At 46.5% G+C, this 23,428-nt stretch overlaps 1 protein-coding gene across 2 annotated transcripts in view; it reads right to left on the bottom strand.

Annotated features, from left to right (window-relative positions):
- The window catches only part of Sik3 (SIK family kinase 3), a 211,375-nt gene that overhangs the window by 16,435 nt on the left and 171,512 nt on the right, over positions 1–23,428 (bottom strand). Inside the window, exons 7-15 of one of the 2 annotated variants that reach the window (NM_027498.3) lie at positions 13,479–13,597; positions 12,830–12,940; positions 12,451–12,594; positions 11,890–11,967; positions 11,667–11,776; positions 9,460–9,613; positions 9,053–9,208; positions 5,690–5,760; positions 3,411–3,554 (exon numbers count right to left, since the gene is read on the bottom strand). In NM_027498.3, the coding sequence (NP_081774.3) occupies positions 3,411–3,554; positions 5,690–5,760; positions 9,053–9,208; positions 9,460–9,613; positions 11,667–11,776; positions 11,890–11,967; positions 12,451–12,594; positions 12,830–12,940; positions 13,479–13,597 (1,087 nt within the window). The remainder of the gene's footprint in view (positions 1–3,410; positions 3,555–5,689; positions 5,761–9,052; positions 9,209–9,459; positions 9,614–11,666; positions 11,777–11,889; positions 11,968–12,450; positions 12,595–12,829; positions 12,941–13,478; positions 13,598–23,428) is intronic. The other variant, XM_006510590.3, reaches the window with a different exon arrangement.

The following is a 23,428-nucleotide window of genomic DNA, read 5'->3' as shown; positions in this document are numbered from 1 at the left end:
TACAGGCCCTCATCTCCCACCTCCACTTACCTCAGGTTGGTCCTACTTCCCAGGCCTGCTGAGGTCCTGGGGTCAACTACATCCGGTTCTTATATAAACATACTAGAGCAGGGTGCAACTCCGCAGTACGGCCAGGACTGGCTGAACCACACAGGCTTGGTTCTTATAGTCACTCATTTATTTTCTATTGTAGTTGCATTTGGGGGGCGGTGTGTGGATAATGTTGTGCAAGCTATGGTTTTTAAAACCAGATCCCTGCCTGGTATCTTTAGAAACTTAGAATTCACCGTTTGACCCTGAGTTACCTCTAGCAGTAATCTATGTGTGGCTAGGATGAAACCAAAGTCAGTTCTGTGGTCAAAGGTCTGGCCTGGAACTCACAGTTCTGTTCTAGAGAAGGGAGGGTGGAGGCTGGGGTGGGGGAAGACAGGGACCTCTGATCCCAGCACGGAGACAGCGTATTCCTCAGGAATGTGGGTGGGCCTCAAGATCCTGCACGTACCTTATGAACACACATGAGGCCTCCTTCCTACTGTGAATGCTATCTCCTCACACAGCAGCACCTGCCCAACTTCCTGCTGACAGAGGGGTCCCCAGTGTTCAGTCAGAACACAGCCATGTCTTATGGGGAGAAAGAAGAACCGTTGATCAGGAGCCCTAAGATAGCACCGGGCTGGCTAACACCTACACTTGCTGCCTAGCCAGAAAGAGATGTTTATGAGCTGAGATAAGCAGGTTAAAGACTGCAGAGGCAGCGAGCGTCCCCACAGCTGATGGAAAGGGTCAGGGTAGCAGGTCTAAGGCAGAGATGACATCACGCTGAGCCAATGGTGAGGGGGTGGGGAACCTTGCCAGTTTGGACTGAAGCAGAGCCAAAACCAAGGAAGCAGGCGAACAAGCAAGTTCAAATACAGTGCAGACAGGGAAGGGCTGAGGAGAAATGAGGACCAGGCAGCGAGGCCAAGAGAGTGCTGATGTCGGGGTGAAAGCCCTTACTCAGACGTCATCAAAGCTTCAAGCAGTGGTGAGCTAGTGAAATGCCCATGGAGTCCTACTTGTTTTAGTAACATACAAGGCAGATTAATCAGGGCTGGGGAAAGGATGTCACGGTCCAGACACTGAGTTCACCAAGGATGCTTGCAGACACCTGTTCTCTCTGCACTTCAGCCTCTGAATGGAAACCCAGCACCGGTATTATCTCCCCTCACATCGGACGCCTACACTTTCAGTATTTTCAGGCAATAGACAGGTTTCCGTCACCCAGGGATGTTCTTCGAGCTGTCTTTCTGCATGAAACCATTTCTTTCTCATTATAGCAAGAATATCCCAGGTTCAAGGTGTGGCACCGTTTTCCGGACTCTCAGGCTGTGAAGTCGGCCCCAGCTCAGCCTGGCTCAGTCACTTCAGGGGATTGGTTCCGAGGGACCTGACCACTGCAGAGCCATGGGCAGTGTCAAGCGTGTACAACTTTGTTTTCAACAGCAACCACGGTCACCCAGGGCAGCCTTGCATAGGCTGCTATCTCCCCTATACTCTTCCAACAGTGATGTAGCCCCCAACTGGATAGAACCTGTTTTGTGCCAACTTTTAAAGCATACACTTCCAGGGGTGTAAATGTTGACCAGCCCCTCTTCGGTCTCCATGGTGGACTTCACCTATTATAACACAAAGAATAGATATATATTCTGTTCTTTTAATCATGCTCCAGAAAACGAAAGGAATCCGGTGACGCAGACAGGCTGCCTGCGTCACATCGTGTGTTTTACGGCCTTAGAACACTTCTCTTTTCTTCTGAATTAGCATTAATCTCTTGTGCGTTGTATAGTGACCCCACCGCCCCACAGTACATGATTTCTCACTCAAGCATTCATTTGTTTCCAACTCAAACTGCCTTGGCCCTAGAAACCCAGGTAACACATGTGCAGATGGGAACAGGCAGCAGGGCTCTAGGCAGCAAGGCCCTGGCAATATCTGCAGGCGCAATGCATGTCCCACGGATGGACCCTGTCCGCAGGCTGCTGTGGTCTTCTTTTAACAAATGTTGGTAGAATAGAGCGTCTGTGAGGAAGGCTGGCTGGACAGTGCTCATCACCATTTTCCCAAGGAGCACGGAGAAGTACAGCCAGGTATTCAATGGACAAAAGGTAAACAAAAGGCCCTGGGGGAGGGCTGACAAGTCAAATATCAGACGAGGAAGAGGTGAGAAGCAACGAAAGCACCTTCAGGACCAGTGCACGATGCGAGCTGCCTTGGGGTGGGGGCAGCTCGCCAGCCAGCCAGCACAGAGGCGCTCTCTGAGGTGACTGACTGCAGCAACCCAGGGGTTTCCGTCACGGGGGCTGCACCATCGCAATCTTGCATGAGAACCTTCACCGTTTCTTTTAGTTCCTAATAGGACTTTTTCTTTCTAAATTGTTCACGGTCAATTATGAAAGCTTATCTTCCTTCTTCCAGAGTTCCAGCGTGGCACTAATTATGTCCCTGTCTGCTCAGAGTTCACCTGCCTCAGCTGATTACCTGCTGCTCACAAGAAGCACAATGAGAACCCTGTATGGAGCTGATCTGAGTGGCTAGTTGCAAGTGTTCCCTCCGATTGGCACACATGTGTACTGAATTTCCTCAGAACCCATCTGCTTTCGCCTTCTGGAGGAGGCTGCATTCCACTATCCCACCCTACCCCAAGAAGACTGGAAGAAACAAGATCAAGCAATGGCTGACGACTTGGGAAACATGACCTGGGAGCTAGGGGACAGCATCAGAATGGACATGGCTAAGACTGCCAGTCATCAAGGAGTCATGGAGGACAATCAGCTCTCTTGCTGGCAGGCTACCTTGGAATCAGCAAATTTATCTAGTTAGAGTTAGAGGGAAACTTGGTTTCTCTCTTCAAGGTAATGAATTCTAAATAACAGAGGCCTAGCAAAAGATCTTGCTGTCAGAATACTCAAAGAATTACTTCCCAAACACAGCACTCAAAAGGATGCAACACTCCTGTTCTACCACACAACAAGGGTATGCCTCTGTCTACAGCCAGCCTGCTGCTCTAATGCCACATCAAGTGCCCATTTTCTGAAGGCGATGAACTATTGGCGGTCATGTTTGGGGATGTTGCTACAAAGTCCTTACTTCTAGAGCTGCCTTCTGAGAGTACCACTCTCTCAAAGGCCTACATGCAGCAGATGCAGGTGATGAGTAGGTGGTCTAAGAAATGAGATGGAAGAGCCTTGGCTGCTCCAGAATCCAAGAGAAAGCTTTTGCCCTGTGCATTGGTTAGGGCTAGGAGCGGAGGTGTGAGCTCGGGATGGCAGGTGGCTGCTAGGCAGAGCTAGTCACTCTAAGCTGGAGGCTAGTCAGAAGGGTGCTGATCCAATGAGCCTCCGGGATGCTCACACTGCCAAGCGGCTACTCACCGATGCTGGTCAGGTACCAGGTGAGGAGGCCAGACCCGGGAACGGAAAGACTGTTGTCCTAGCTGCCGTTGCAGGTCCGGTGGGATCTCAGCTGTCGGGCTGGTCATGGCCAGTGTGTGCCTTTTGGACCTATTTGCCAAGTACCTGCAACAAGCAGGGAGGACATTTCATAGTAAAAAAAGACAAGAATGTTCCCGCGCAAGAAGCAACAGAAGTTAGTCTGAAGCACTGGGTAGGACAGTATGGGGTGCCAAAAGGGCTCCACAGTAAGCAACCCCCAACAGGATGGAGGTGAAGCTTGCCTAACCGGCCAACAGTTGGCTCACCACTGAGGTGGCTGCTTTCGAGCTTGCGAGTCGCCATTAAGAGAAGAAAGGGAGATCTAGCTTGCAAAGGCGGTGGAACCAATTTCCTTTATTCCATTCAATAGAAGAAGTTATCTCTCCTACATATTAATTTTTTTCCAAATTTCTAAACTATAAGTTAGAAGAAATAGAACCTAAGGCCTATTAAAGGGACAAGTGAGGTATTCAGAAAGAATCAATTTACGTCCCCTGAAGTCAGAGGCCTGTGGTGTCCTTACTACATGCCAAAGAAAACAGACTCTTGTTTGAGGACAACTGAGTTCTTCCCTTATGTCCTGTGACCAAAACTCAATCACTGGAGAAGAAAAACTGATGTGGCTCCCAGACTTAGAGGATGAAGAAATAAAACCACACAGGATGTTCAGATCTATTTTCAGGAGGTAAAGAAGAAAGGAAAGGAAACAGAAGAGGAGGCCAAGGTCTCCATGAAGCCATTCACTCTACGGAGCTTGCGAACCTACACAGGTCAGCACCATAACAAGACCCGGGGGCCTGCGTTTGCTCCAGGCCCCCTGCAGCACTTCACTTGTCTTGAATACAGATAAGAGAAGCAGGACTCCTTTCTGTCCCTTCCAACTGACAGGCTCACTGGCCTTCCAATGTTGGTCTGAAGAAGGTGGGGGCAGAGGACGTGAACTCTAAGGCAAGAAGGTAAAACCCAGCTGCACCTTTCCAAGGGGTGGAGGGGGATCCAGAACATTCCCTACTTTCTCGTTTCTTCAAGACACCAGTAGGACGCATTTGCAAATTCATTTTTATCAGCAAACCATAGAAGCAAGAGTATCAGACTGAGGCAAAGTCACCAGGTTTTTGTTTTTGTGTTTTTTGTTTTCCTTATGTTGACTAGGCCAGCATTACCCCTGATCACTAGGGCTTTCTTTCTGCACAAGGGCACCTTCTTTGGTCTTTCCTATAGACCTTCTGGGTGAAGAACAATTCCTGAACAACAACCATAAGGCTCTTAGTTCATTCCTGACTACATTGCCTACGTCAGTTAAAAGCTGTCATCAGACTGTAATTTGTAGTATGCAAACTTGCTTAAAGAAGCCATCTGTGGTTAATGTCCATTGATAAAAACACCCACAGTTTCCCCGAGAGCCCATGAAAACCATTTTATTTCAACTTCCCTCAAGGGAAAACATATAATCTTGAAGAACACCTGTATTTCTGGGAAAATACATGCTGGATTCTGGTGAAAACCCCTTCACAGAAAATAAGAAAGACAACTCCACAAGGGGGCATGCATGGAGCTGCAGACCATGGCTACTGGAACTGAGGCCATCGGACTGCACAGCACACCTGATGGTCACTGTCGCTCTGTGAATCAGGCATCTCTCAACAAGGTTCTGCAAACAATGGATATTTACAACTGTCCCTGCCCCTCCCCCCAACCCCCATGTTTGTTTTTTCTTCCCAATATCTCAGTGTTGGTACAAGGGAGTGGAGGAAACACACAGCAAACAGTGCAGGAGATATTCATTCATTCATTCTCCTGGGACGGATGAGTCCATGCCAGAGGTCCATGGCCAGACTAGCTAGGATCACTGTCATCTCCAATCTCCAACTCCTTTTCAGTAAACAGTTCGTGGCAGGGAGGAGCAGGCGTTAGGCCTGAACACTACCAAAGTTGCAATATGAACGCGGGGACAAGGAAGAGGGAGGGAGGAGAGAAAGCGTTCTTAAGGGTATTGCTGTCACTTAAGGGGCTTCCAATGGCGCTTATAGAAATGAAATTTTCTGGGCAGTCTTCTGTTACTTCCGTGTGGGGAGGAACATGCCATCTGGCTTGAGCAAAGAGACCACACAAGTGTTGAAGCTGCACTGCACCACCTCCCTGGGCAGAGGTGACCTTTCGCTGGTTGCAGGGGAGCCTGCCCAAGGACGTTCTGCAAGCACTGCCAGGTGCCACATTACCTCTGCACAGCTTCCTGATCTGGCTCCCCATCCGAGCTCTCCTCATCCACAGGGGTAACTGCTGGCACTGCCTGCAGAGAGACAGGAAGGAAAGGCTCAGGGTGACAGCTTATTCTGTGATGCCCTCAACTCTGGTAACTGGACTGAGGCCAAGGGTCTTGTTAATGTTCTTATTTCAAAGGCTTCCCTAGAACGGTGGCTAGAGAGGACTTTCTTCCATCTTGCTTTCCAGCTCCATCGGGCTCAGGTGCTATATCTGGATTTCTTCCCTTGTTCACAGGCATGTGCTTGTTCATCTAATACTCGAGGCCTCCTTTAGGACCAGCTGCGCATTCATAGCTGTGGTCTTTGCCTTTGTTTAGAGAAAAACGAGCAGACAATCGTAAGTGCACGACTGAGCTCTCAGGTCCTCCATGGGAGCTTGGGAAGGAAAGAAGGCACTTTGGAGGAAGCAGCAGCTGGCCTGTGACCCGAGGTGTGCACAGGAGTGAACATCCAGCAGAGAGCAAAGGGTCATGTGCTGAGAGAAGAGGGAAGGCCTACAGTGTCCAAGGACCTGGAATGCATCGAACTGCCTACCTAGAGTGCCTAGGAACTGACCGTGGCCTCACATTAATGTCAGCTCCAGAGTCTGGATGTCTGAACTCCGGGAAAGCATCATGGTGATTGGTGCATAACATATAATCAAATAGTTGTAATTCCATGTTTTTAAATACTCACTATACTCTGAGACATAAACGCAATGAGAAGTACCACACTGAGGTTCCTGGCTCTTCCCTGGGTGAAGATAGAAATGTTGTGCACCCTCAGAAAATATTCTTGGCCCAGTGGCCCAGATAAGCATCACCCATGCCTCAGGTGCTATTTAGAAACCATACTTGATGGCCAACAGGTCTAAAGCACTGGATTCCAGGGCTGGAGAGATGGCTCAGGGCTAAGAGCACACACTGACCTTGCAGAGGTCCAGAGTTTGACCCCTTGCTCATGCTGGGTGGTTCACAACAACTTGTAAACCAAACTCCAAAGGACCCCGCACCTTTGACCTCTGCCAGCACCTGCCCTCTGGTACACTTCTCTCATTAATTAAAAATAAAAATAAACAGCCGGGTGTGGTGGCGCACGCCTTTAATCCCAGCACCCGGGAGGCAGAGGCAGGCAGATTTCTGAGTTCAAGACCAGCCTGGTCTACAGAGTGAGTTCCAGGACAGCTATACAGAGAAACTCTGTCTCGAAAAACTGAAGAAAAAAAAAGATTAACCAAAAATAAAAATAAATATTATCTTTAAAACTGGCTAATACAAAACAAAAACAAACAAAACCTTATTGAAATAATTCCAACTTCTGAAATTTTTCACATCCTCTACTTTAGCTCTAAGGCTGTAGTAAACAGTTGGACAAGAAGTAGCTATGGCTGAGGCATGGGAAGACGCTGTTATCAACGGCCTTGAAGAGCACACAGACTGATTTTGGGATGGGCAGTGGTGAATCCCTGTAGGATTTTAAGCAGAAGCATGGTGTTACAGGATCTGTGTTTGGGAAAGTGGGGTCTCTTTACTTGCAGGGTGCAAGGGGAAGCCAGTGGTAACCAGGAGTCAAGCCAGGTGCCTGCTGGGAGTCACTGTGTTAATCAAGGTGACTGGTGACCACGGCTGACGGAAGGGGGCAGAGATGGAGAGATGAAATCTGTTTATTCACAAACATCAGACAACTGACTGACAGAGGGAATAACAAAAATTGTATAAAGATAAAAAACCAAAACAAACAGTGCTGTCCCTATCCCTGGGAGAGAAAAGAAAGAAAGACAAGTGCCACATGCTGCATTCACACTGTGAGCACTTGTGAGGTAGCTATTAAACCTATGGTAGAGGTGATCACACATGCAGATGTGTAGAGCTCAGAAGAGCATCCTGGGTGCAAGGCCAGATGGCAGCTGACGGGAAGTGGACAGGCTCATCCAGAGAAGGAAGGGGACGGGCCTTGGTGGCTAAGTCAATCCTGAGCAGAAACCTCAGAGGGGACTGACTGGCCGAAGGAAAACCTAGGATAACTACAGAAGCCAAAAAACAAAAACAAAAACAAACAAACAAAAAACAAAAACAAAGTACTACGGAGAAGGGGGGCAGGAGGGGAAGGTCAACAATGACTAATAGAGTTGAGCCATCCAAAAAGATAAAGATTAAAAATGCCTACTGGATTTATCAACAAGAGCTTGTTAGTGACCTTGGCAGCAACGAGTCCAGTGGACAGAGGAAGTCACCCCACTATCCACAATGCTGATGCTGATCCTTGCCAACCAATGCCAACCTTGCCCATGAAGAGCCTCTGCCACCCATCAGCCATGTCATTCACTTTGGCATTCAATCTGGCATGCTGGTTTTTTAAGGCTGTGTCTTGCCTTGTAGCTGTGGTTAGACTGGGACTTACAATGTAGACCAGGTTAGCTGCAAGGCTGCACTGACCCTCCTGGCCTGACTTGTAGGGGCTGGGACTACACGGCTCCATAAGCTTTTCTCCATACAGGGGAACTCGGCTTTGATATCATAACCAGCACACCACCAGATCTGGTGCAACTGTTTTCTGAACTGCAGTGCAACTGACAACGTGACTCATGGGCTCACACACCGCTCTGTGACCAAACCCAGGAGAAGTAAAGCAGAGAGAGCCAGAGTGAGCTTCTGTTAACCGAGTGTTTTAAAACGTATTGATCCACGATGGATCGGTGAACAGAAGTCACCAAGTAATGTGATTTCAAGCAATACTCCCCCAAATAGCTCAGAAGGGCTGTGGAGATACTATTCAGTCTGACAGGACCATGACAGAAACACACCAGAAATAAACAGAAACCAATCTGTGAGATTAAACCTTTGCATATCACCATTATACAAAATGGTGTGACTGAGACACCGACTGAAGTTAGAGCCACAATGTAATCACACGATCACCCGAGGCTGAGCCAGAAATGTCAGGTGGTGCTGACGACAGGAGAGCTGGTGAGGTGCTCAGCGGTAAGAGCTTGCTTTGCAAGCCTGAGGAACTACCCACATGAAGGGGGAAGGGGAGAACTGACCCCCTAAAGCTGTCCTTTAAGCCCCACGAATGCACTGAAGCACGTGTGCACCCCCTGCCAGCTTGTCTTTATAAGATGAAAATTAAAAAGCAGTTCATTCTAGAGAGCACTGCCCGTGTGAACTGCATCTGCTGGGGAAAGTCCTCCGAGGTGTCTCTGTGGAAGAGGAGGCAGGTCAGAGAAAACACAGGATGCTGTATTAGAGAGGACTGTGGGTATTTCAGCCAAGTCCAGCCCCTTTATTACAGACTTCTTATCAAAAACCTTTGAGAAAGCCAGGCTGGGCTGCTACTCACTGGTGTCATGGTGACAAGTGGGGACGGTCCCCGTGGGCGCTTGAGCAGCTGCTGGGCATGCAGTTGGATGTTGGCGCCTCCATCTGAGGCTCTCCGGCCAAGGGGCCCCATTCCGTTCAGTAGCTGTAGTGTAGGCGGCTGTAACAGAGACTGTTCCTGCCAGGAGAGTAGGCAGATACAGTGGTGAGATGGGAAAACACGGAGTAAACAGCCCACCCTCATCTACTACAGTGAGAGGATCTGCTGGGGTGAGGGGGGCTGGAGATATCGCCCATCACCACAGCAGTTTACAGAAGGGAACTCCCCTCCCTCAGGAAACTCTCCAGTACTGGAACAGAACTGTCAGAGCCTACCAAGGGAAGATCAAGTTTGTTTCTTGTGGGCAGGTCCTTTCCATGGCCTCCTACCTTGTACTCAAGCTGCCCAGTTGGCTGCAGACTCTGCATGGGCAACAGGTTGTGCGTGAAGTTCATGTTAGGGGCCACTTGTAGGAATGGACCCTGTGGGTTTACTCCAGGAAAGCCAGGCAGCAGCTTCTGCAGATCTTCCATAACTTCCGTGCTAACGGGAAACAGGAAGAGAGAAGTGTGGTTACTCAGAATGCTTAAGTCTGAGTCAATGCTACCACAACTAGTACAGTAGTCAATACTACCACAACTAGTACAGTAGTCAATACTACCACCACAACTAGAACAGTAGTCAATACTACCACCACAACTAGAACAGTAGTCAATACTACCACCACAACTAGTACAGTAGTCAATACTACCGCTACAACTAGTACAGTAAAAAAATTTTACACACACACACACACATACAGACACACAAATCTTTTTTGGAGGTGGGTAGGAGGGTCTTTTGGGTTAGGGTTTCCCTTTGTATCCTTCCTTGGCTGTCATGTTACTTGCTCTATAGACCAGACTGGCTTCCAACTCAGAGACCCACCTGCCTCTGTCTATTGAGTACTGGAATTAAAGGTGTGTGCCACTGTCTGACTTTTTCTATTTTTTTCATATGTGTATACATGTGTGTGCAGATGTAGTCTATGTGTGTACGATAGTAAATGCATGTGAGTGCCCCAACATATGTCTATGCATGAGTATGGAGGCCAGAGGTAGGAAGCCTTCCTCTCCCATGCTCTCCCGGGTCTCTCACGGTCTCGCTTGTTGTCAGGCTGTCTGTGAGCTTGGTGCATCTGCCTGTCTCCACTCTACAGAGCTGTAGTTACAACAGAGGCTGCCACAGCTGGCTCTCTATGAACACTGAGGATCTGAACTGAGGTCTCTATGCCGGCAGAAGCACCACCTTCCGGACGTTACTCCTCCTAAATTTCTATTTCTGTCTAAGACACTAAAGCAAAGTGGAGTCTGTCTCCTATGTGGAATTTCACTCTGAGTTATTGGGGAGTCTACTTCATTGATCCCTTTCGAAAGCCAATAGGAGACACACAGGCTGGCACAACTCTAGCCCAGGCTCTCAAAGCTTGGAGGGGAACAGCAAGTTTCTAGAGAGCACAGGGCATCCGCTAAGACAATGACTGCCTGAAGTAGCAACTGATTCACCAGGGAAAGAATTCGGTTACTACCGTCCATGCTGACAGGACAGATAAGAACTGGATGTTCGGGACTGTCATGCCCAGCAGACTTTAAATAAGAGATTTTTCCACTAATCACGACTCAGGACTCCACCCCTCGTTGGCAGTGACACATTCTGTGTGGAACCCAAATGTTCTCTCACTTGCTTGTTTCATCACATCGAGAACAAGCACGGAAAACAAGCAAACGAGCAGGCATGGGCGTTTCTTCTGGGGATCCACTCAGAAGACAGACATAAGAAAGCCAGCTCCGCCCTGAGCTGAACTCTCAGGACAAGGCTAGCTATATATAACCCTCTCTTTCCTGCTCAGTGAGGAAAACATTCACCAACAAGATGGGCTGTCGCTCATGCTGACAGGTCTCGACTGCAGAGTAGAAATGGAGTGAGCTGGTCCTGAATCCACTTCCCCAACACGAGGACCTCAAGGAACACTTTGGGAAATATGTTTTGGGATTCCTGTTCATTTTGAGACAAAGCAGGATACTGAATCCTGATTCTTGCTTGTGTCAGGCAAGTGCCTCTAACTGTCCACATATATAAATGATGCCACACCACCTTGTCTCCTCTTTCTAGAAGAGTTCCAATATAGAACACGAGGTAGATAGCATCTCTAAAAGCTGCTAAAGTTGGCAGATTTATTTACTTATTTTTTGAGACAGAGTTTCTCTATATGTCCTTGAACTCAATATACAGATCATGCTGGCCTTGAACTCAAGAGCTCCTCCTGCCTCTGCCTCCTAAGTGCTGGGATGAAAGGCTTGCACTACTACACTTTTCTAAAGGTGACTGAATACTACAGAATATTTCTGATGACTTAGACTAGAAGAACTCCATCTATCAACAAAGATGTTATTACACTCTCCTCACATGGCTGCTAAGAGGCACTGCATATAGGGAGAATAACTAGTCAGATTGGCCATGGCCTAGTGTGGCCTCTCAGAAAACGTGCCACAAGAGGCACTCACCCTGGCGGAACCTTTTGACTTAGGGCTGAGCAGGATGCTGACCAGGTACTTACCGTGGGTCAGCCACTCCCACCGTGTGCCTCCTCATTGACAAATAGCGAACCAAGGCTTCTGGAGAAGGCTCTTCACCCTCATCACTGTCCAAGTTCACAGCCCCGTCAGGCTAAGGTGGAGGGAAACACAGTTGATCAGAAGTAACTCAGAAGGAAGGAAAGGAATTGTAGCTATGGGAAGAGACGTGGTTTCAGTTGACAGTGATCAGATGTGGCTACTTGCCTCTATAATTTGGTTCTCTGGGTTGATCAGCTGAACTTGAGGGACGCTAAGGTTCATAGCAGTGCCTGTCTGCTCCGCCTAGAAAGCAGCACATACAGACACACAGAGACCTGAGACACTAGAAGAAATAATGACAGCTTTTCAAAGTAGTTTCTTCCCTCACCTCTTCCTCTAAGACATGCTCTTGCTATGTAACCCAGGCTAGCCTTGAACTCATTCCTCTGCCTCAGATTCCCAATGGCTAGGATTATATTCAAAGCAGTCTTGATTGCCAAAGCCTGGTTCTTCTGCTCTCAGGCAACACAGCAAGGAAGCATTCTTTAGGGAGAATGGTATCTCACAATGATTTGCTACTTCTTTAAACAAAACGAAGAAGACAACTGTTTCTGCCATGCGACTTTCTCTCAAAGAAAGACCCAGACTTTGATGGTCTTCTGACAAGGGAGGAGATACAGATAGATGGATGAATATGAATCTCTCCTGACCAAAAGCTGATGAGCAGTAGCTAGCCCTTGCCCTGGTATAACCTCTTCTCACCTAGGTCTCAGAGACATTGCCCACCTGGAGATTGACTGGTGCCTGGAAAGTCATGGCTTGGGGCATGCTGGGAAGTGCTCCGGGACGCAGAGTTTTATGTTTCTTGTGTCGATCGCACAGCAGGCTGTAGATTGCACTATAGTGGTCATAGGCATCTGACCTTAATGACTACCAATAGAGAAAGGGAGAGTGAGACTCGGAGGTGGCGCCTCACTGACACACCAGACACAACCGGCACAGCACAAAGCAGCTCCTTCCTTCCCTCTCAGGTCCAGGAAGGGCAAAGGAAGAGGGAAAGGGAGGAAAGCAGGAACACCCACGAGCTCAGGAAGGGGACACTGCAGGAAAGGCAGGCAAGAGGAAGGGCCGCTTATCTCACTGCTCTGCACTCCTTCTTAGGTACCTGAAGTGTGCGCTCCTTGTCCAGCCCCATGTCTTCCATAGCCAAGAGGACATCATCGTTGAGGGGGTCCGACTGCCTTTCCTCCTTCAGTTGCTGGCACTCCGCTATTAACTGTAATATAATACAGTTATAGAGGCAAGCCGTCAGACCCCAGTTAACTACATCAACACGGCATGGGATACACATTGACAAAGCTGTTCTATGCCCCACTGCTGCAGATTCTGTGGGTGTCATACGAAGTCTAAGCAAGACAGTTCTGGCAATCAGCTATGGGCTGACAAAACCCTCAGGGCTGCTTCCTGAGCTCCTGGGGTACGAGAGTGATCATAATGGGGTGCAGCAGTATGTGACAGAAGCTGTTGAAGGGAGCGCACTCAAGACAAGAAAGGCACTCTGGTGGCAGTGACCTGCAGAACTGGGAGTATGCTGTCTCAGAAGTCAAAAGCAAACTATGATTTCTGTGGTAATGCCCAGTATCACTGTCTCCACAGCCTTGCTGGATCCCGCGGCTCCCTGTGAATTCACCTGCCACTGGTCTTAGCCAGCAGCTGGTTCCTACTGCTCATCTCTTTAGGTCCTAGGCAGATCACAACCACTGAAGAAGAGAAGGAGTTAATCAGGAGTTCCCTGAGGCAAGGGTCCGGCTTACCCTGTCAAAGTTGGGGTCTGCATCTCCGAGCTTCATCCACTTGTGCCTGCAGATCTGTTCCATTGAGAGGCGCTTATTTGGATCTAACACCAGCATGTGGCGGATCAAGTGCTCACACTCTGCAACAGACAAACAGCTGTCCTCAGTCTAGTGGGGGGTCTGGGGGGCTGGTAGAGCTGATAGGGCTAGATGTAAGAGCAGTAGGTAGAGTCTCGGCTCCCTGTTTTAGTTCTGTTTCTCTTCTGCCTTCAACTCACACTCCAGGTTATCCTGGAGAGAGAGTTCCAAAACAGAAGCCTATATTCTGATTTCAAAGCCACCCACTTTACAAAAGCTCTCATGTGTAAACTGGGAGCTCTGATGACCATGCTGGAGCAACAGTCATAGGGAAGGCGGCAGACAGTGATGAGGCCGCGTTGCGCACGTATTCACAGCGCTTTACAACTGCTACCTCAGCCCCACCACAAACCTAAGAGCAGTTTGTGAACATCCTTCCCACTTTAGAAATGGCCCAGGTTCAGCCCAGAGGCCACAGTCAGATCCAAACCAATAGTCTGGATGTCTACCTGGGTGTGTGCGTGTGTGTCAGGACCATTTGTCTATGTGAACAAGGATGGGTGTGTGCATGTGTGTCAGGGTCATTTGTCTATGTGAACAAGGATGGAGGTCAGAGGTAACGCTACGATGGCTTCCTTAATTGTTTCCACTATATACTTTTTGAGACAGTGACTCACATAAGCCTGAAGCTCCACTATATGAGCTGGCTGGTGAACCCGAGATCTTCGCATCCTGACCCTCAGTGTTGGGATTTCGGGTGTGTACCACCATGTCTACTTTTGCATGGGTGCTAGGGATCCAAACACAGCAATGTAAGCAGTTTACCCCAAGAATTTACCCCTAACCCCTGACCTGGTGCCGTTAACCACAATCCTACAGAGCCAAAGGGTCCATCCCAAGCCGTCGCTGCTGGCTGAGACAGCCAGAAAAGGTTCCCAAGCGGGCTTCCTGCCTCTGTCTGTCTTAGTCTCCACTGGCATTTTTCTAAGGCTAAGGCTAACATCACCACTTTAATAACTCTACAGTTTCTTCTCATGACCCTCAAAATGAAAATGTTAAGTCCTGGGCCTAAAAAGTTCCTGTCTGATTTCCCACAGTGAAGTTCTCTTAGCTGTCTGGCCTCCATGCTTAGTCCTCTAGTTGAAATGGAAACTCCACAGGCCTTCTCATGGAGGGCTGCCTGTCATGCGGGTAAGAGTTTAACTGTCTGGGGGTGGGTGGGTAAGGGGGACTTTTGGTATAGCATTGGAAATGTAAATGAGCTAAATACCTAATAAAAAATGGAAAAAAAAAAAAAAAAAAAAAAAAAAAAAAAAAAGAGTTTAACTGTCACTTCCTCAGAAACTCATCTCTGACCTCTGACATGAAAACAGGCTCGGTTACGCTTCACTGTGTCACGTGACTTTTCTTTACATGAATTATTTAAGGACTTCTCTTGTTCGTATTTGTGCTTGCTGACACAATCTCTGCGACAATGCAAGGCATGTGTCCTTTTTACTGCAATATGGAATATCCAATACCAAAAATGATCATTATATCTAATGGGAACTGAATGTATGAATATTTATTGAATATTCATCTTAACCAAGTAAGACTGTATCGTGAAGATGCTTTTTATTTCACTTAGTCTTCATAACAATCCTAGATCAGGTACTATAAAGATGCACATTTATAAATGAACAAACAAGACTTTGAAATGTTAAAACATTCAGCTACCATAAGGATATGCTATTGACTGTCCTATAATGCATCATCAGGCGGATATACATTCTAGTCATCTATTTTTTTCCAGAACAAATTCAACTCTGCAATTTCTACACCACTTATAGTAGCATCATTATCATGAAATATACACTCAGAGTCATTTAAAAGAATTACTCTTAATTTTTAATGTAAAATCCAAAACAGATGCTAAATAAAAACATTGATTTGTTTTTACTTTGTGAGTAAAGGTATATTCAAGTACAGTTCCTATCTCAAAGACCATGGCATCTCCATTCTAAAATTATGTCTACAGTAGCAAGGGTAGACACAGCAGTGAAGCATCTATGACATACATGTCTGTCATCACAGAAAGAAAGACAAAAAGACAGAAAGACAGAAAGAAGGAAGGAAGGAAGGAAGGAAGGAAGGAAGGAAGGAAGGAAGGAAAGAAAAGGAAAAGGAAAGGAAAGGAAAAGAAAAGAAAAGAAAAGAAAAGAAAAGAAAAGAAAAGAAAAGAAAAGAAAAGAAAAGAAAAGAAAAGAAAAGAAAAGAGAAGAAGAAAGAAAAAAGTTGTTCTTAATTCACAAAGTTGAGTACACAGAGGCCGGTTAAGCTTTTGAAGTTGTAACATTGTTGTTCAAGCCTCTAGATGGCAGTCCACTCTTTTCCTTTGGTCTTTCTGCACAAAATTTCATGTAAGACATTAGGGGGCCAAGGCCAAAAAATGTCTGTAACAGGCTTGCTTTAAAACAAAGAGTTCTTCTCCTAGGCAATTTCTTTAAACAACAACAAACAAACAAAATAACCTGTCATAAGTCCCAGTGCAAATCTCAACTCCAGGCTTCTGAAACTTCTTCTCAGTCATCCTTAACAGATTTTATCCTAAGAGACCCTGAAAGTCTCACTACAAAAAAAAAAAACAAAAAACAAAAAACAAAAAAACCACAAGGAATTATGAAATTATGTACACAAACTTGTATTAATCTTTGATTGTTCAAGGAGCCAAAGAGTTTTCATAGCTTCCCCAGATTAGGGACTCTGTTTTGTGTCGGTGGCACAAGGGCAAGCACTGATCCTAGCTGTCACATGGAGCAGAAACTGGCCGACGGTCAGAAGCTAACACATTTCATCTGCTGCAGAGGGTGAAACATGGCCGAACTCAGCATCAAGCCACGTTTTCTCAGTATCATATAGCTCATAAAATTGAATTCAGGCGAGCTCTGGACACGTTATTCTACACAAAATATGGAAAGGATGTGAAAATGAAGGCAATGACCGTCTTCAAACCTACAACCACAGGATACTCAAGTGAGCAGACGGAGAAGGAAGCAGAGCAGAGGGAACCTGTCGGCTCTTCAGGACGCCCCAGCAAAGTGGCTCCTCACTGACCCTTCCCAGAGGGTCACAGCTACTTATTTTACAGATCACTCTTCTGCATAACAAGGGGACATAAGGAACTCCTTGGTCACCTACCCCCAATTCTCAAAACTCTGTGACAGTGATAAAGGAATGGTCTGTGTATGATGTAGTAATCTCATTTTCACTAGAAATGCGTCACATGGTAGTCTCCTGCTGTCACTCACAGACTCACAGACTCATGTTTGAAGAATGGGAAGCTTCCAAGACAGCAATTGCACCTTTCAGAACAGCATCAATGTCCAAACATGAGCCAGGTCCTCCCAAATGGCAGGCGCATCAGTGACTGATAAACCTTGCTGACAGCTGTAGCACCGTCCTCAGAGGCTAGCTGTGGAGGTGTATTCCTAGAGCCTCAGTACCTAGGGGCCCAGACAGGAGGTCATCAAGGCCAAGTGCGTGCTCAATATTGTTCCCAAACCAAAAGCAACAGACCTGGAGAACAATGGCTTCTGCCTGTTCACTTGGAGGCTGACTACCATGGAAATACCTAAGAAGTCACAACAGAACAGTCATTCCCACCCTTCAAGCTGGAGTTGCCAGAAAACCATTATTTTACTAAAGATTTAGGTGTGCTGCTGTATGGGGTCAAAACCAGAGAGACGGAAATGAAATGTCAGTAGAGTGATTCCTGCAGAGACATTCCTGCCCATATTATCATGGTTGGCTATGGTGTGGTAGGCAGAGTACTACGTCCTGTAAAGCCTCAACCTATACAGGACACCTATTATAATCTACATTTTTTAAGAAATTAAAACTGAGACATTAAGAAACTTAGGCAGATACTAAACAGTAGAGTCTGTTTATTTTTATTGTTGTCCTTTCTTTGTTTTTTTGAGATAAGCCAGACTCAGGTTAATCCTAAACTCATGGTCCTCCTGCCTCAGTCTTCTAAGCATTTGGATTTCTGGGGGTGGTTTATTTTATTATTATTGTGTGTGCACACACACATGCATGCATACATGGCCTATGTGTAGAGGTCAGAGGCTAACTTTGTGAATTCAATTCATTCTCTTCCACCTTTAAGGGAGGATGGACTGGTTAGTGGTCCAGGAAACAAACTTGGGTTAGCAGGCTTGTGTAGTTAGGGCCTTTATCCACTGAACTACCTCACCAGCCCCCCTAGAGAATTCTTAATCTAAACACTACCTTTAAAAATACATTATTAGAAGCTGGACGTGGTGGCACACCCTTTTAATCTCAGCACTCGGAAGGCAAAGGCAGGTAGATCTCTGAGGTCAAGGCCAGTCTGGTCTACAGAGTGAGTTCCAGGACAGTTTGGGCTACACAGAAGCCTTGCCTCAACAAACAAACAAACAAACAAACAAACAATGACCATTTTTAGTGTTTGAGGTAGCACCCAGCATAGCTTTAGAAAAACAAATCCAAACAATTCTCGCATCCAGCTGATGACGTGCTGTGTGAGCTCCAAAGGCTGTTGCGGCACTATTCACCTACAAGCAGGTTCCAAACGAAGCAGTAGAGGGCATGCTCACAACTACTAATGAGATGACAAGGACTGTGAGGTGGGCTGACAGCGAGTGTGTGCGAGACTGGGAGCAAGAGAACATGGAAAGGTGTGTGTGTGTGTGTGTGTGTGTGTGTGTGTGTGTGTGTGTGTGCGCGCGCATGTGTGAGGAGTGTGTGTGTGTGTACCCGTGTTCACCTGCTAATGAGGTCAGTGGCTAAGATGAACAGTCCTACTGAAGCCTGAGCTCTGGTGATTGTGGGGGATGGATGAGACAGGCGTTGCAAATCAAGGAATCATACAAGGAGAACTGAGCTCTGTGGGACTGGATGCCAGCATCTCTGGGCTGACCCCATGAAGGAAAGCCTGCCATCCCTGAACCTTTCAAGTAGTGCCATCATAAAGCTCTGCTCCGGGGTCTGTGCAGAGGAACAGTCTCAAAGAAACGACGTGCCAGGTCCCTGCACGCGCACAGCTTCTTTGAGCTGGTGGAAAGAGAAGCCATCTGTTTGCCAGAGGGCATTGTAAGAGTGTAAGAAACAATTACCCAGAAACCCATGCTTCCTCTAAGTGTGTACAAGAAGGTGTTTGGTCTAGTTTCTCTTAGTCTTTCCAGTCAACAAGGCATATGCTCAATACATATGTTTAAATACATATGGGATTCTCAAGTGTTCAGCACCAAAGTCTATATTTTGGACAATTTTAGCATGCTTCCCATCAATGTTTACTCCTTAGTTATAGATTGCTTTTATAGCAATCCAAATTTTAGACAGCTCTATTTTTCTAAATCTCAAAATCCAAAATGGGAACAAAAATTAACCGGCAGTCCAATCTCTAAAACATCCCTTTCTGTGGATAATGAACAACTTTCAGAACTTCAAACAGTTAAACTGCATGTCAGAATTGGATGCAAGCTGGCACACTGCTGTCAGCTTCTGTTACTCGCAAGCTCTGACCAGGTCAGGGATCAAAACAGGAGAGCTGGCTGCGCAGATGGAGAGGGGCTGTGAGGAGCCTCTGCACAGAGAGCTACATGGCTTTAGGAGTCTGGTGCTTTGCGCTCCAGGCCTTCAGATGTTTGTGACTCAGTGTCTCAGTAATGCTGACTACTTTTTCCAGAAAGAAAACCGCAAATAAAACATTCTCATATCCTCTCAGATTCCCTCCTGGCTTGGTCTCTCAGTCTCTTCCCCTCCCAGTCTTTGAAACTACTTCTCACTATATAGCCCAGGCTGGCACTAGTTTGCTCTCATCCCTCCAGCTGATGGGGCTGTAGACATGCACCATCAAACCTGGCTCTGCCACTTTTCTCTATAAACAGAAAATAAAGTTTGTCATCATCTCTATACAGATAATGAAAAGTTAAATCTATTCTTAAAATAGCATTGTGTTTTGGTTTTTAACCAAGACAGCTTTGGTAAGAGGTTGGCTGGAGCTAGAAATCTCCCAGAGTCTAAAGTATGTGCTATTAATTAAGAAGTTTTAAAAATGTGTATTTAAGCTCTAGTGTAGGTGGGCATGGGGCAGGGGCAGTCTTGGTAAGTGAACTTAAGCCCCCAGGCCTTGTGGCAAGTGCCTTTACCTGCACTGCCATCTCGTGGCCTCCTATTAATGCTTTCTTTGATATCCTCTCCAGGACTCTCCAAATACTCTGAAAACCTTACCAGGTATCTATTTACGAGAACTAACTGTAACTGAGAATGGTTAGGAACTCTCTGGGGTCAGAGGGCTAAGGTTCAAAGGTTAGTTCTAGCATTTTCTAAGTGAGCATCTCTTATCCTTGCTATGCCTTCATTTTTATACCAATCAAACAACCCAGCATTCAGCATATCTCACGGGATAGTTAGAGCCTGCTGAGAACTAAGTAGTTAAATCAACTGTGCCTAGTGCACAGGAACCCAAAGTTAGTTATCACCCAACCTCTGGAATCAAGCTTCTTCTACTTGGAGTTTTCTTTATTCTTCTATAAAGGCTTTCCATAAATCAGAAAACAGTTTGCTTGAAAGGTATAGTTATAACTGGAACACTATCAAGGACCTTCATCCCTGGCTTTCTAGAAACTTAGATAAACTCATGGGACTAGGGCGAGGCCTGATTCACTCGGATGAGGTCTAGCTTTGTTTTGTCTTAAAATGGGTCTCATAGACCCCAGGTTGCCCTTGAAACTTACATATAGTTGAGGGTGACTTGTGATTCTCTTGCCTCTGCCTTCCAAGTGCTGGGATTACAGGTGTGGCACCACACCCAGCTCTCTGGTTTGAGATGTGTTCCCAGGTGGATAGACACCAAAGCACCACAGGTTTTTCTCCCTGGATGGAGAGCAGACCTCCAAAGACGTGCCTCTGCACTTATAGCTCGGGCAAGTGACGCCCATTCCCACTCTTGCTCCTCTCCACAAAGTGCTTTCGCCCAGGGAGACACTGTGTGGTTCTTGATGGGTACTCGGATAGGGCAGAGTTACCTTCCTCTAAGTGAAAGCTTTCTGGCAGTAGCTGTAGGCCATATTCTCCATCAGAAGCATTATGTAAGTGGGATCTGCATTCCCAGTGATAAAATGCTTATGCAATATTACAGCTAATTAAGTCCCAATGAAGTCTAATCAATAAGGACTCAAAAATATTGCCCACAAGAGATCTCAATGCACTCAGCATCAGTGCAGTTTCTTCATGGTAAATTAATTTTCCTTCCGTTAAGTAAATGGTTGGACTATATTTGCTCATAGGTGGTATTTAACAAGAGGATAAGGCAAAACACATATCCAAGGGTTTAAAAATGTATTATCAGGGAGTGAATCTAGTAACCAAATGTGTATATTGCTGGCTTCCATCAGTGGGTGGAGTCAGATGTGGCCACTGCTGACACTGGCTAGACCAGGTCTCATTTTATATGAGCTCAAGGAAATGAGTCCCCTTATCATCTTGTGGCAAAGGCTGAAATGCTCCCTGGATGACAGCTCTGAGCTCTGGGTCAATCCAAGAAGCTTCACTCAAAAACACTGGTCTGGGCCTGGAGAGATGGCTATGGAGGTCCTGAGTTCAATTTCCAACATAGCCATCTATAATGAGATCTGGTGCCCTCTTCTGGCCTGCAGGAATACATACAGGCAGAGCACTTTATACATAATAAAAATAAATAAACCTTAAAAACAAAACAAAACAAACATGGTTTGTAACAAACATGATTTATCAGAGACTAGGAGAGCCAAATTACAGTAAATCAAATAGTTTGTTTTGTTTTGTTTTGTTTTTCGCTGTGAGATGGTCTCATTATGTAACCCCGTCTGGCCTCCAACCTCCTATGTAACCAATGCTGGTGTCCAACTCACTTATGTTCCTCCTGCTTCAGCCTCCTGAGTGCCGGGATGACTGGCTCAAAATACCTTTGCAAACTAACCAGAAGTCACTTGATCTAGTCATCTACAAAATAATAACAAGAGATTATAAAGCCAATTGGTTTCCTGAGTGTGTCCAACCATCGGTGGGGAGCTACCTCTCACTTTAATAGTACAATGCCGAAGCGACAGGAGAGTCTACAGTTAAGTAGTAAGTCCTTTCTCAACTTTCCTTTTTTTGGTGGGGTGGGAGGTTGGGACATTGAGACAGAGTTTCTATTATGTAGCCCTGGCTGTCCTGGAACTTGCTATGTAGAGCAGGCTAGCTTTGACCTCACAGGATCTGCTTGCCTTTGTCTCCTGAGTGGTATCCACCACCATAAGACCAACGTTGTGATTCCTTCCATATTTCATTCAAAATTGTCACTGAAAAGACATGTAATTCCTGCCAGGTGCCTCTAGGTTCCAGAAGATGCAGCTGTGTAAAACACATCTGGTTGTTTTAGGCCATAATAAACTAGGTAGTTAAAACCCACTCATGACACTCATTAGCCCATGACAAATGCCATGTAACAATATGTGACCTTAGTTGATCTCAGGACAGCTATGGAAGAACACTCGTGTCTAACAAGCTTTGACCTACTATGAGAAGACAACTTCATCCCACAGTTACTATAGAAACAGTGTCCATCTTCAGAGACTGATCTCCCAGCTGGAGACACTCTGGAGTCTGACTTGGCCATAAAAGATAGAGGAAAGGATCTTCTAGTGTTTCACAGGCTAATGTGGAAAGCTCTCTCAGCCCTGACTGAGTTTCTACATCTTTTCACAGAAATCAGTAAGCTCAGGCCAAGGTGGTGACAGCAGAGAACAGGTCTTGTTTTTCACCCACACTGCCCTCTATAGGAAAGAGACAGAAGCACAAAGAGGGAGAGCAGACCTGACAGCTTCGACCTCCACAGGAAGAGCTAATTCCAGGTCTAGTGAGTCACAGCTATGCCCAGAGACAGAAAGAGGACCCCGGGTGAGACTCTCAAGTGTACTTCCCTTGAAACTGAACTCCATGATGCTTGAAGGAATATCCTATGATTTCCTTTTCCTCTGTGCCTCACCATATGGATAGTACCAGCCTCTGATGAGTCTTGGGATTCAGGTCTATGGTACAGGATAAAGCTAAGCACATGCACATCGCTGAGGATGAGAACGAGCATGCAGTAAGATGGTGACCGCCAGCTCTTTTCCTCCACTGGTTCTTGCTTTCTGTGCTTCATCTTACAGAGCATTGTTTCATTCACTTGGGGAATCTCCTCTCCGGGATTATACAGTATCACTATTTGGGACAATCACGCTGCCATTCTCAGAGCCTTTCAGCACTCATGATAACTCACTAGGAGCGTGGTTTCAGCAGCTAGGTTATTTGCCAGGAGCTATGCTCAGCAGCCTGCTTTGGGGAGGCCTGAAGAGCCTTGCATGGTCTGAGAGGCTGGGGTGGAAGATGGAGGATATCCAAACTCCTCACAGGAAATACTGTGGACACTGGAAAAGCAGAGGAAGTGGTTTATTGACCTGCCCCCCCCTTTTTTATAACAGTGAGGTTGAGCAGAACAATACAGCATCCGAGGAGTGGCTGACTGGGGTGAACTGTGTGGCTTTTACAAGGCAACTCACTTCTCTACACGTCACGGCAAGCAGGAAAATAGTATATAGTAACAATTCCAGAGCACAGCTGCAGGGTTTAAAGCAGACGAAATACAGGAAAATACTTCACAAACTCTAGCCTTAGAGAAATGTAGTTATTTTTGTGTGTATTTAAGGGTGGAGCAAGGACTGAAACAGGATCTCATGTGGCCCAGGCTAGACTCAAACTCACTGAGCAGCTAATGACCTTCAGTTCCTGAGCCTCCTGCTTTCACCTCCCAAGTGCTGAGATTAGACACGCACAATGTAATTTCTTGATATTGTTTGAGTGAGAGT

The sequence above is a fragment of the Mus musculus genome, chromosome 9 (assembly GCF_000001635.26).
Source record: "Mus musculus strain C57BL/6J chromosome 9, GRCm38.p6 C57BL/6J".
Classification (NCBI taxonomy): Eukaryota; Metazoa; Chordata; class Mammalia; order Rodentia; family Muridae; genus Mus; species Mus musculus.
The sequence above is the reverse complement of the archived record's forward strand: the minus strand, read 5'-3'. Positions and strand labels throughout refer to the sequence as shown.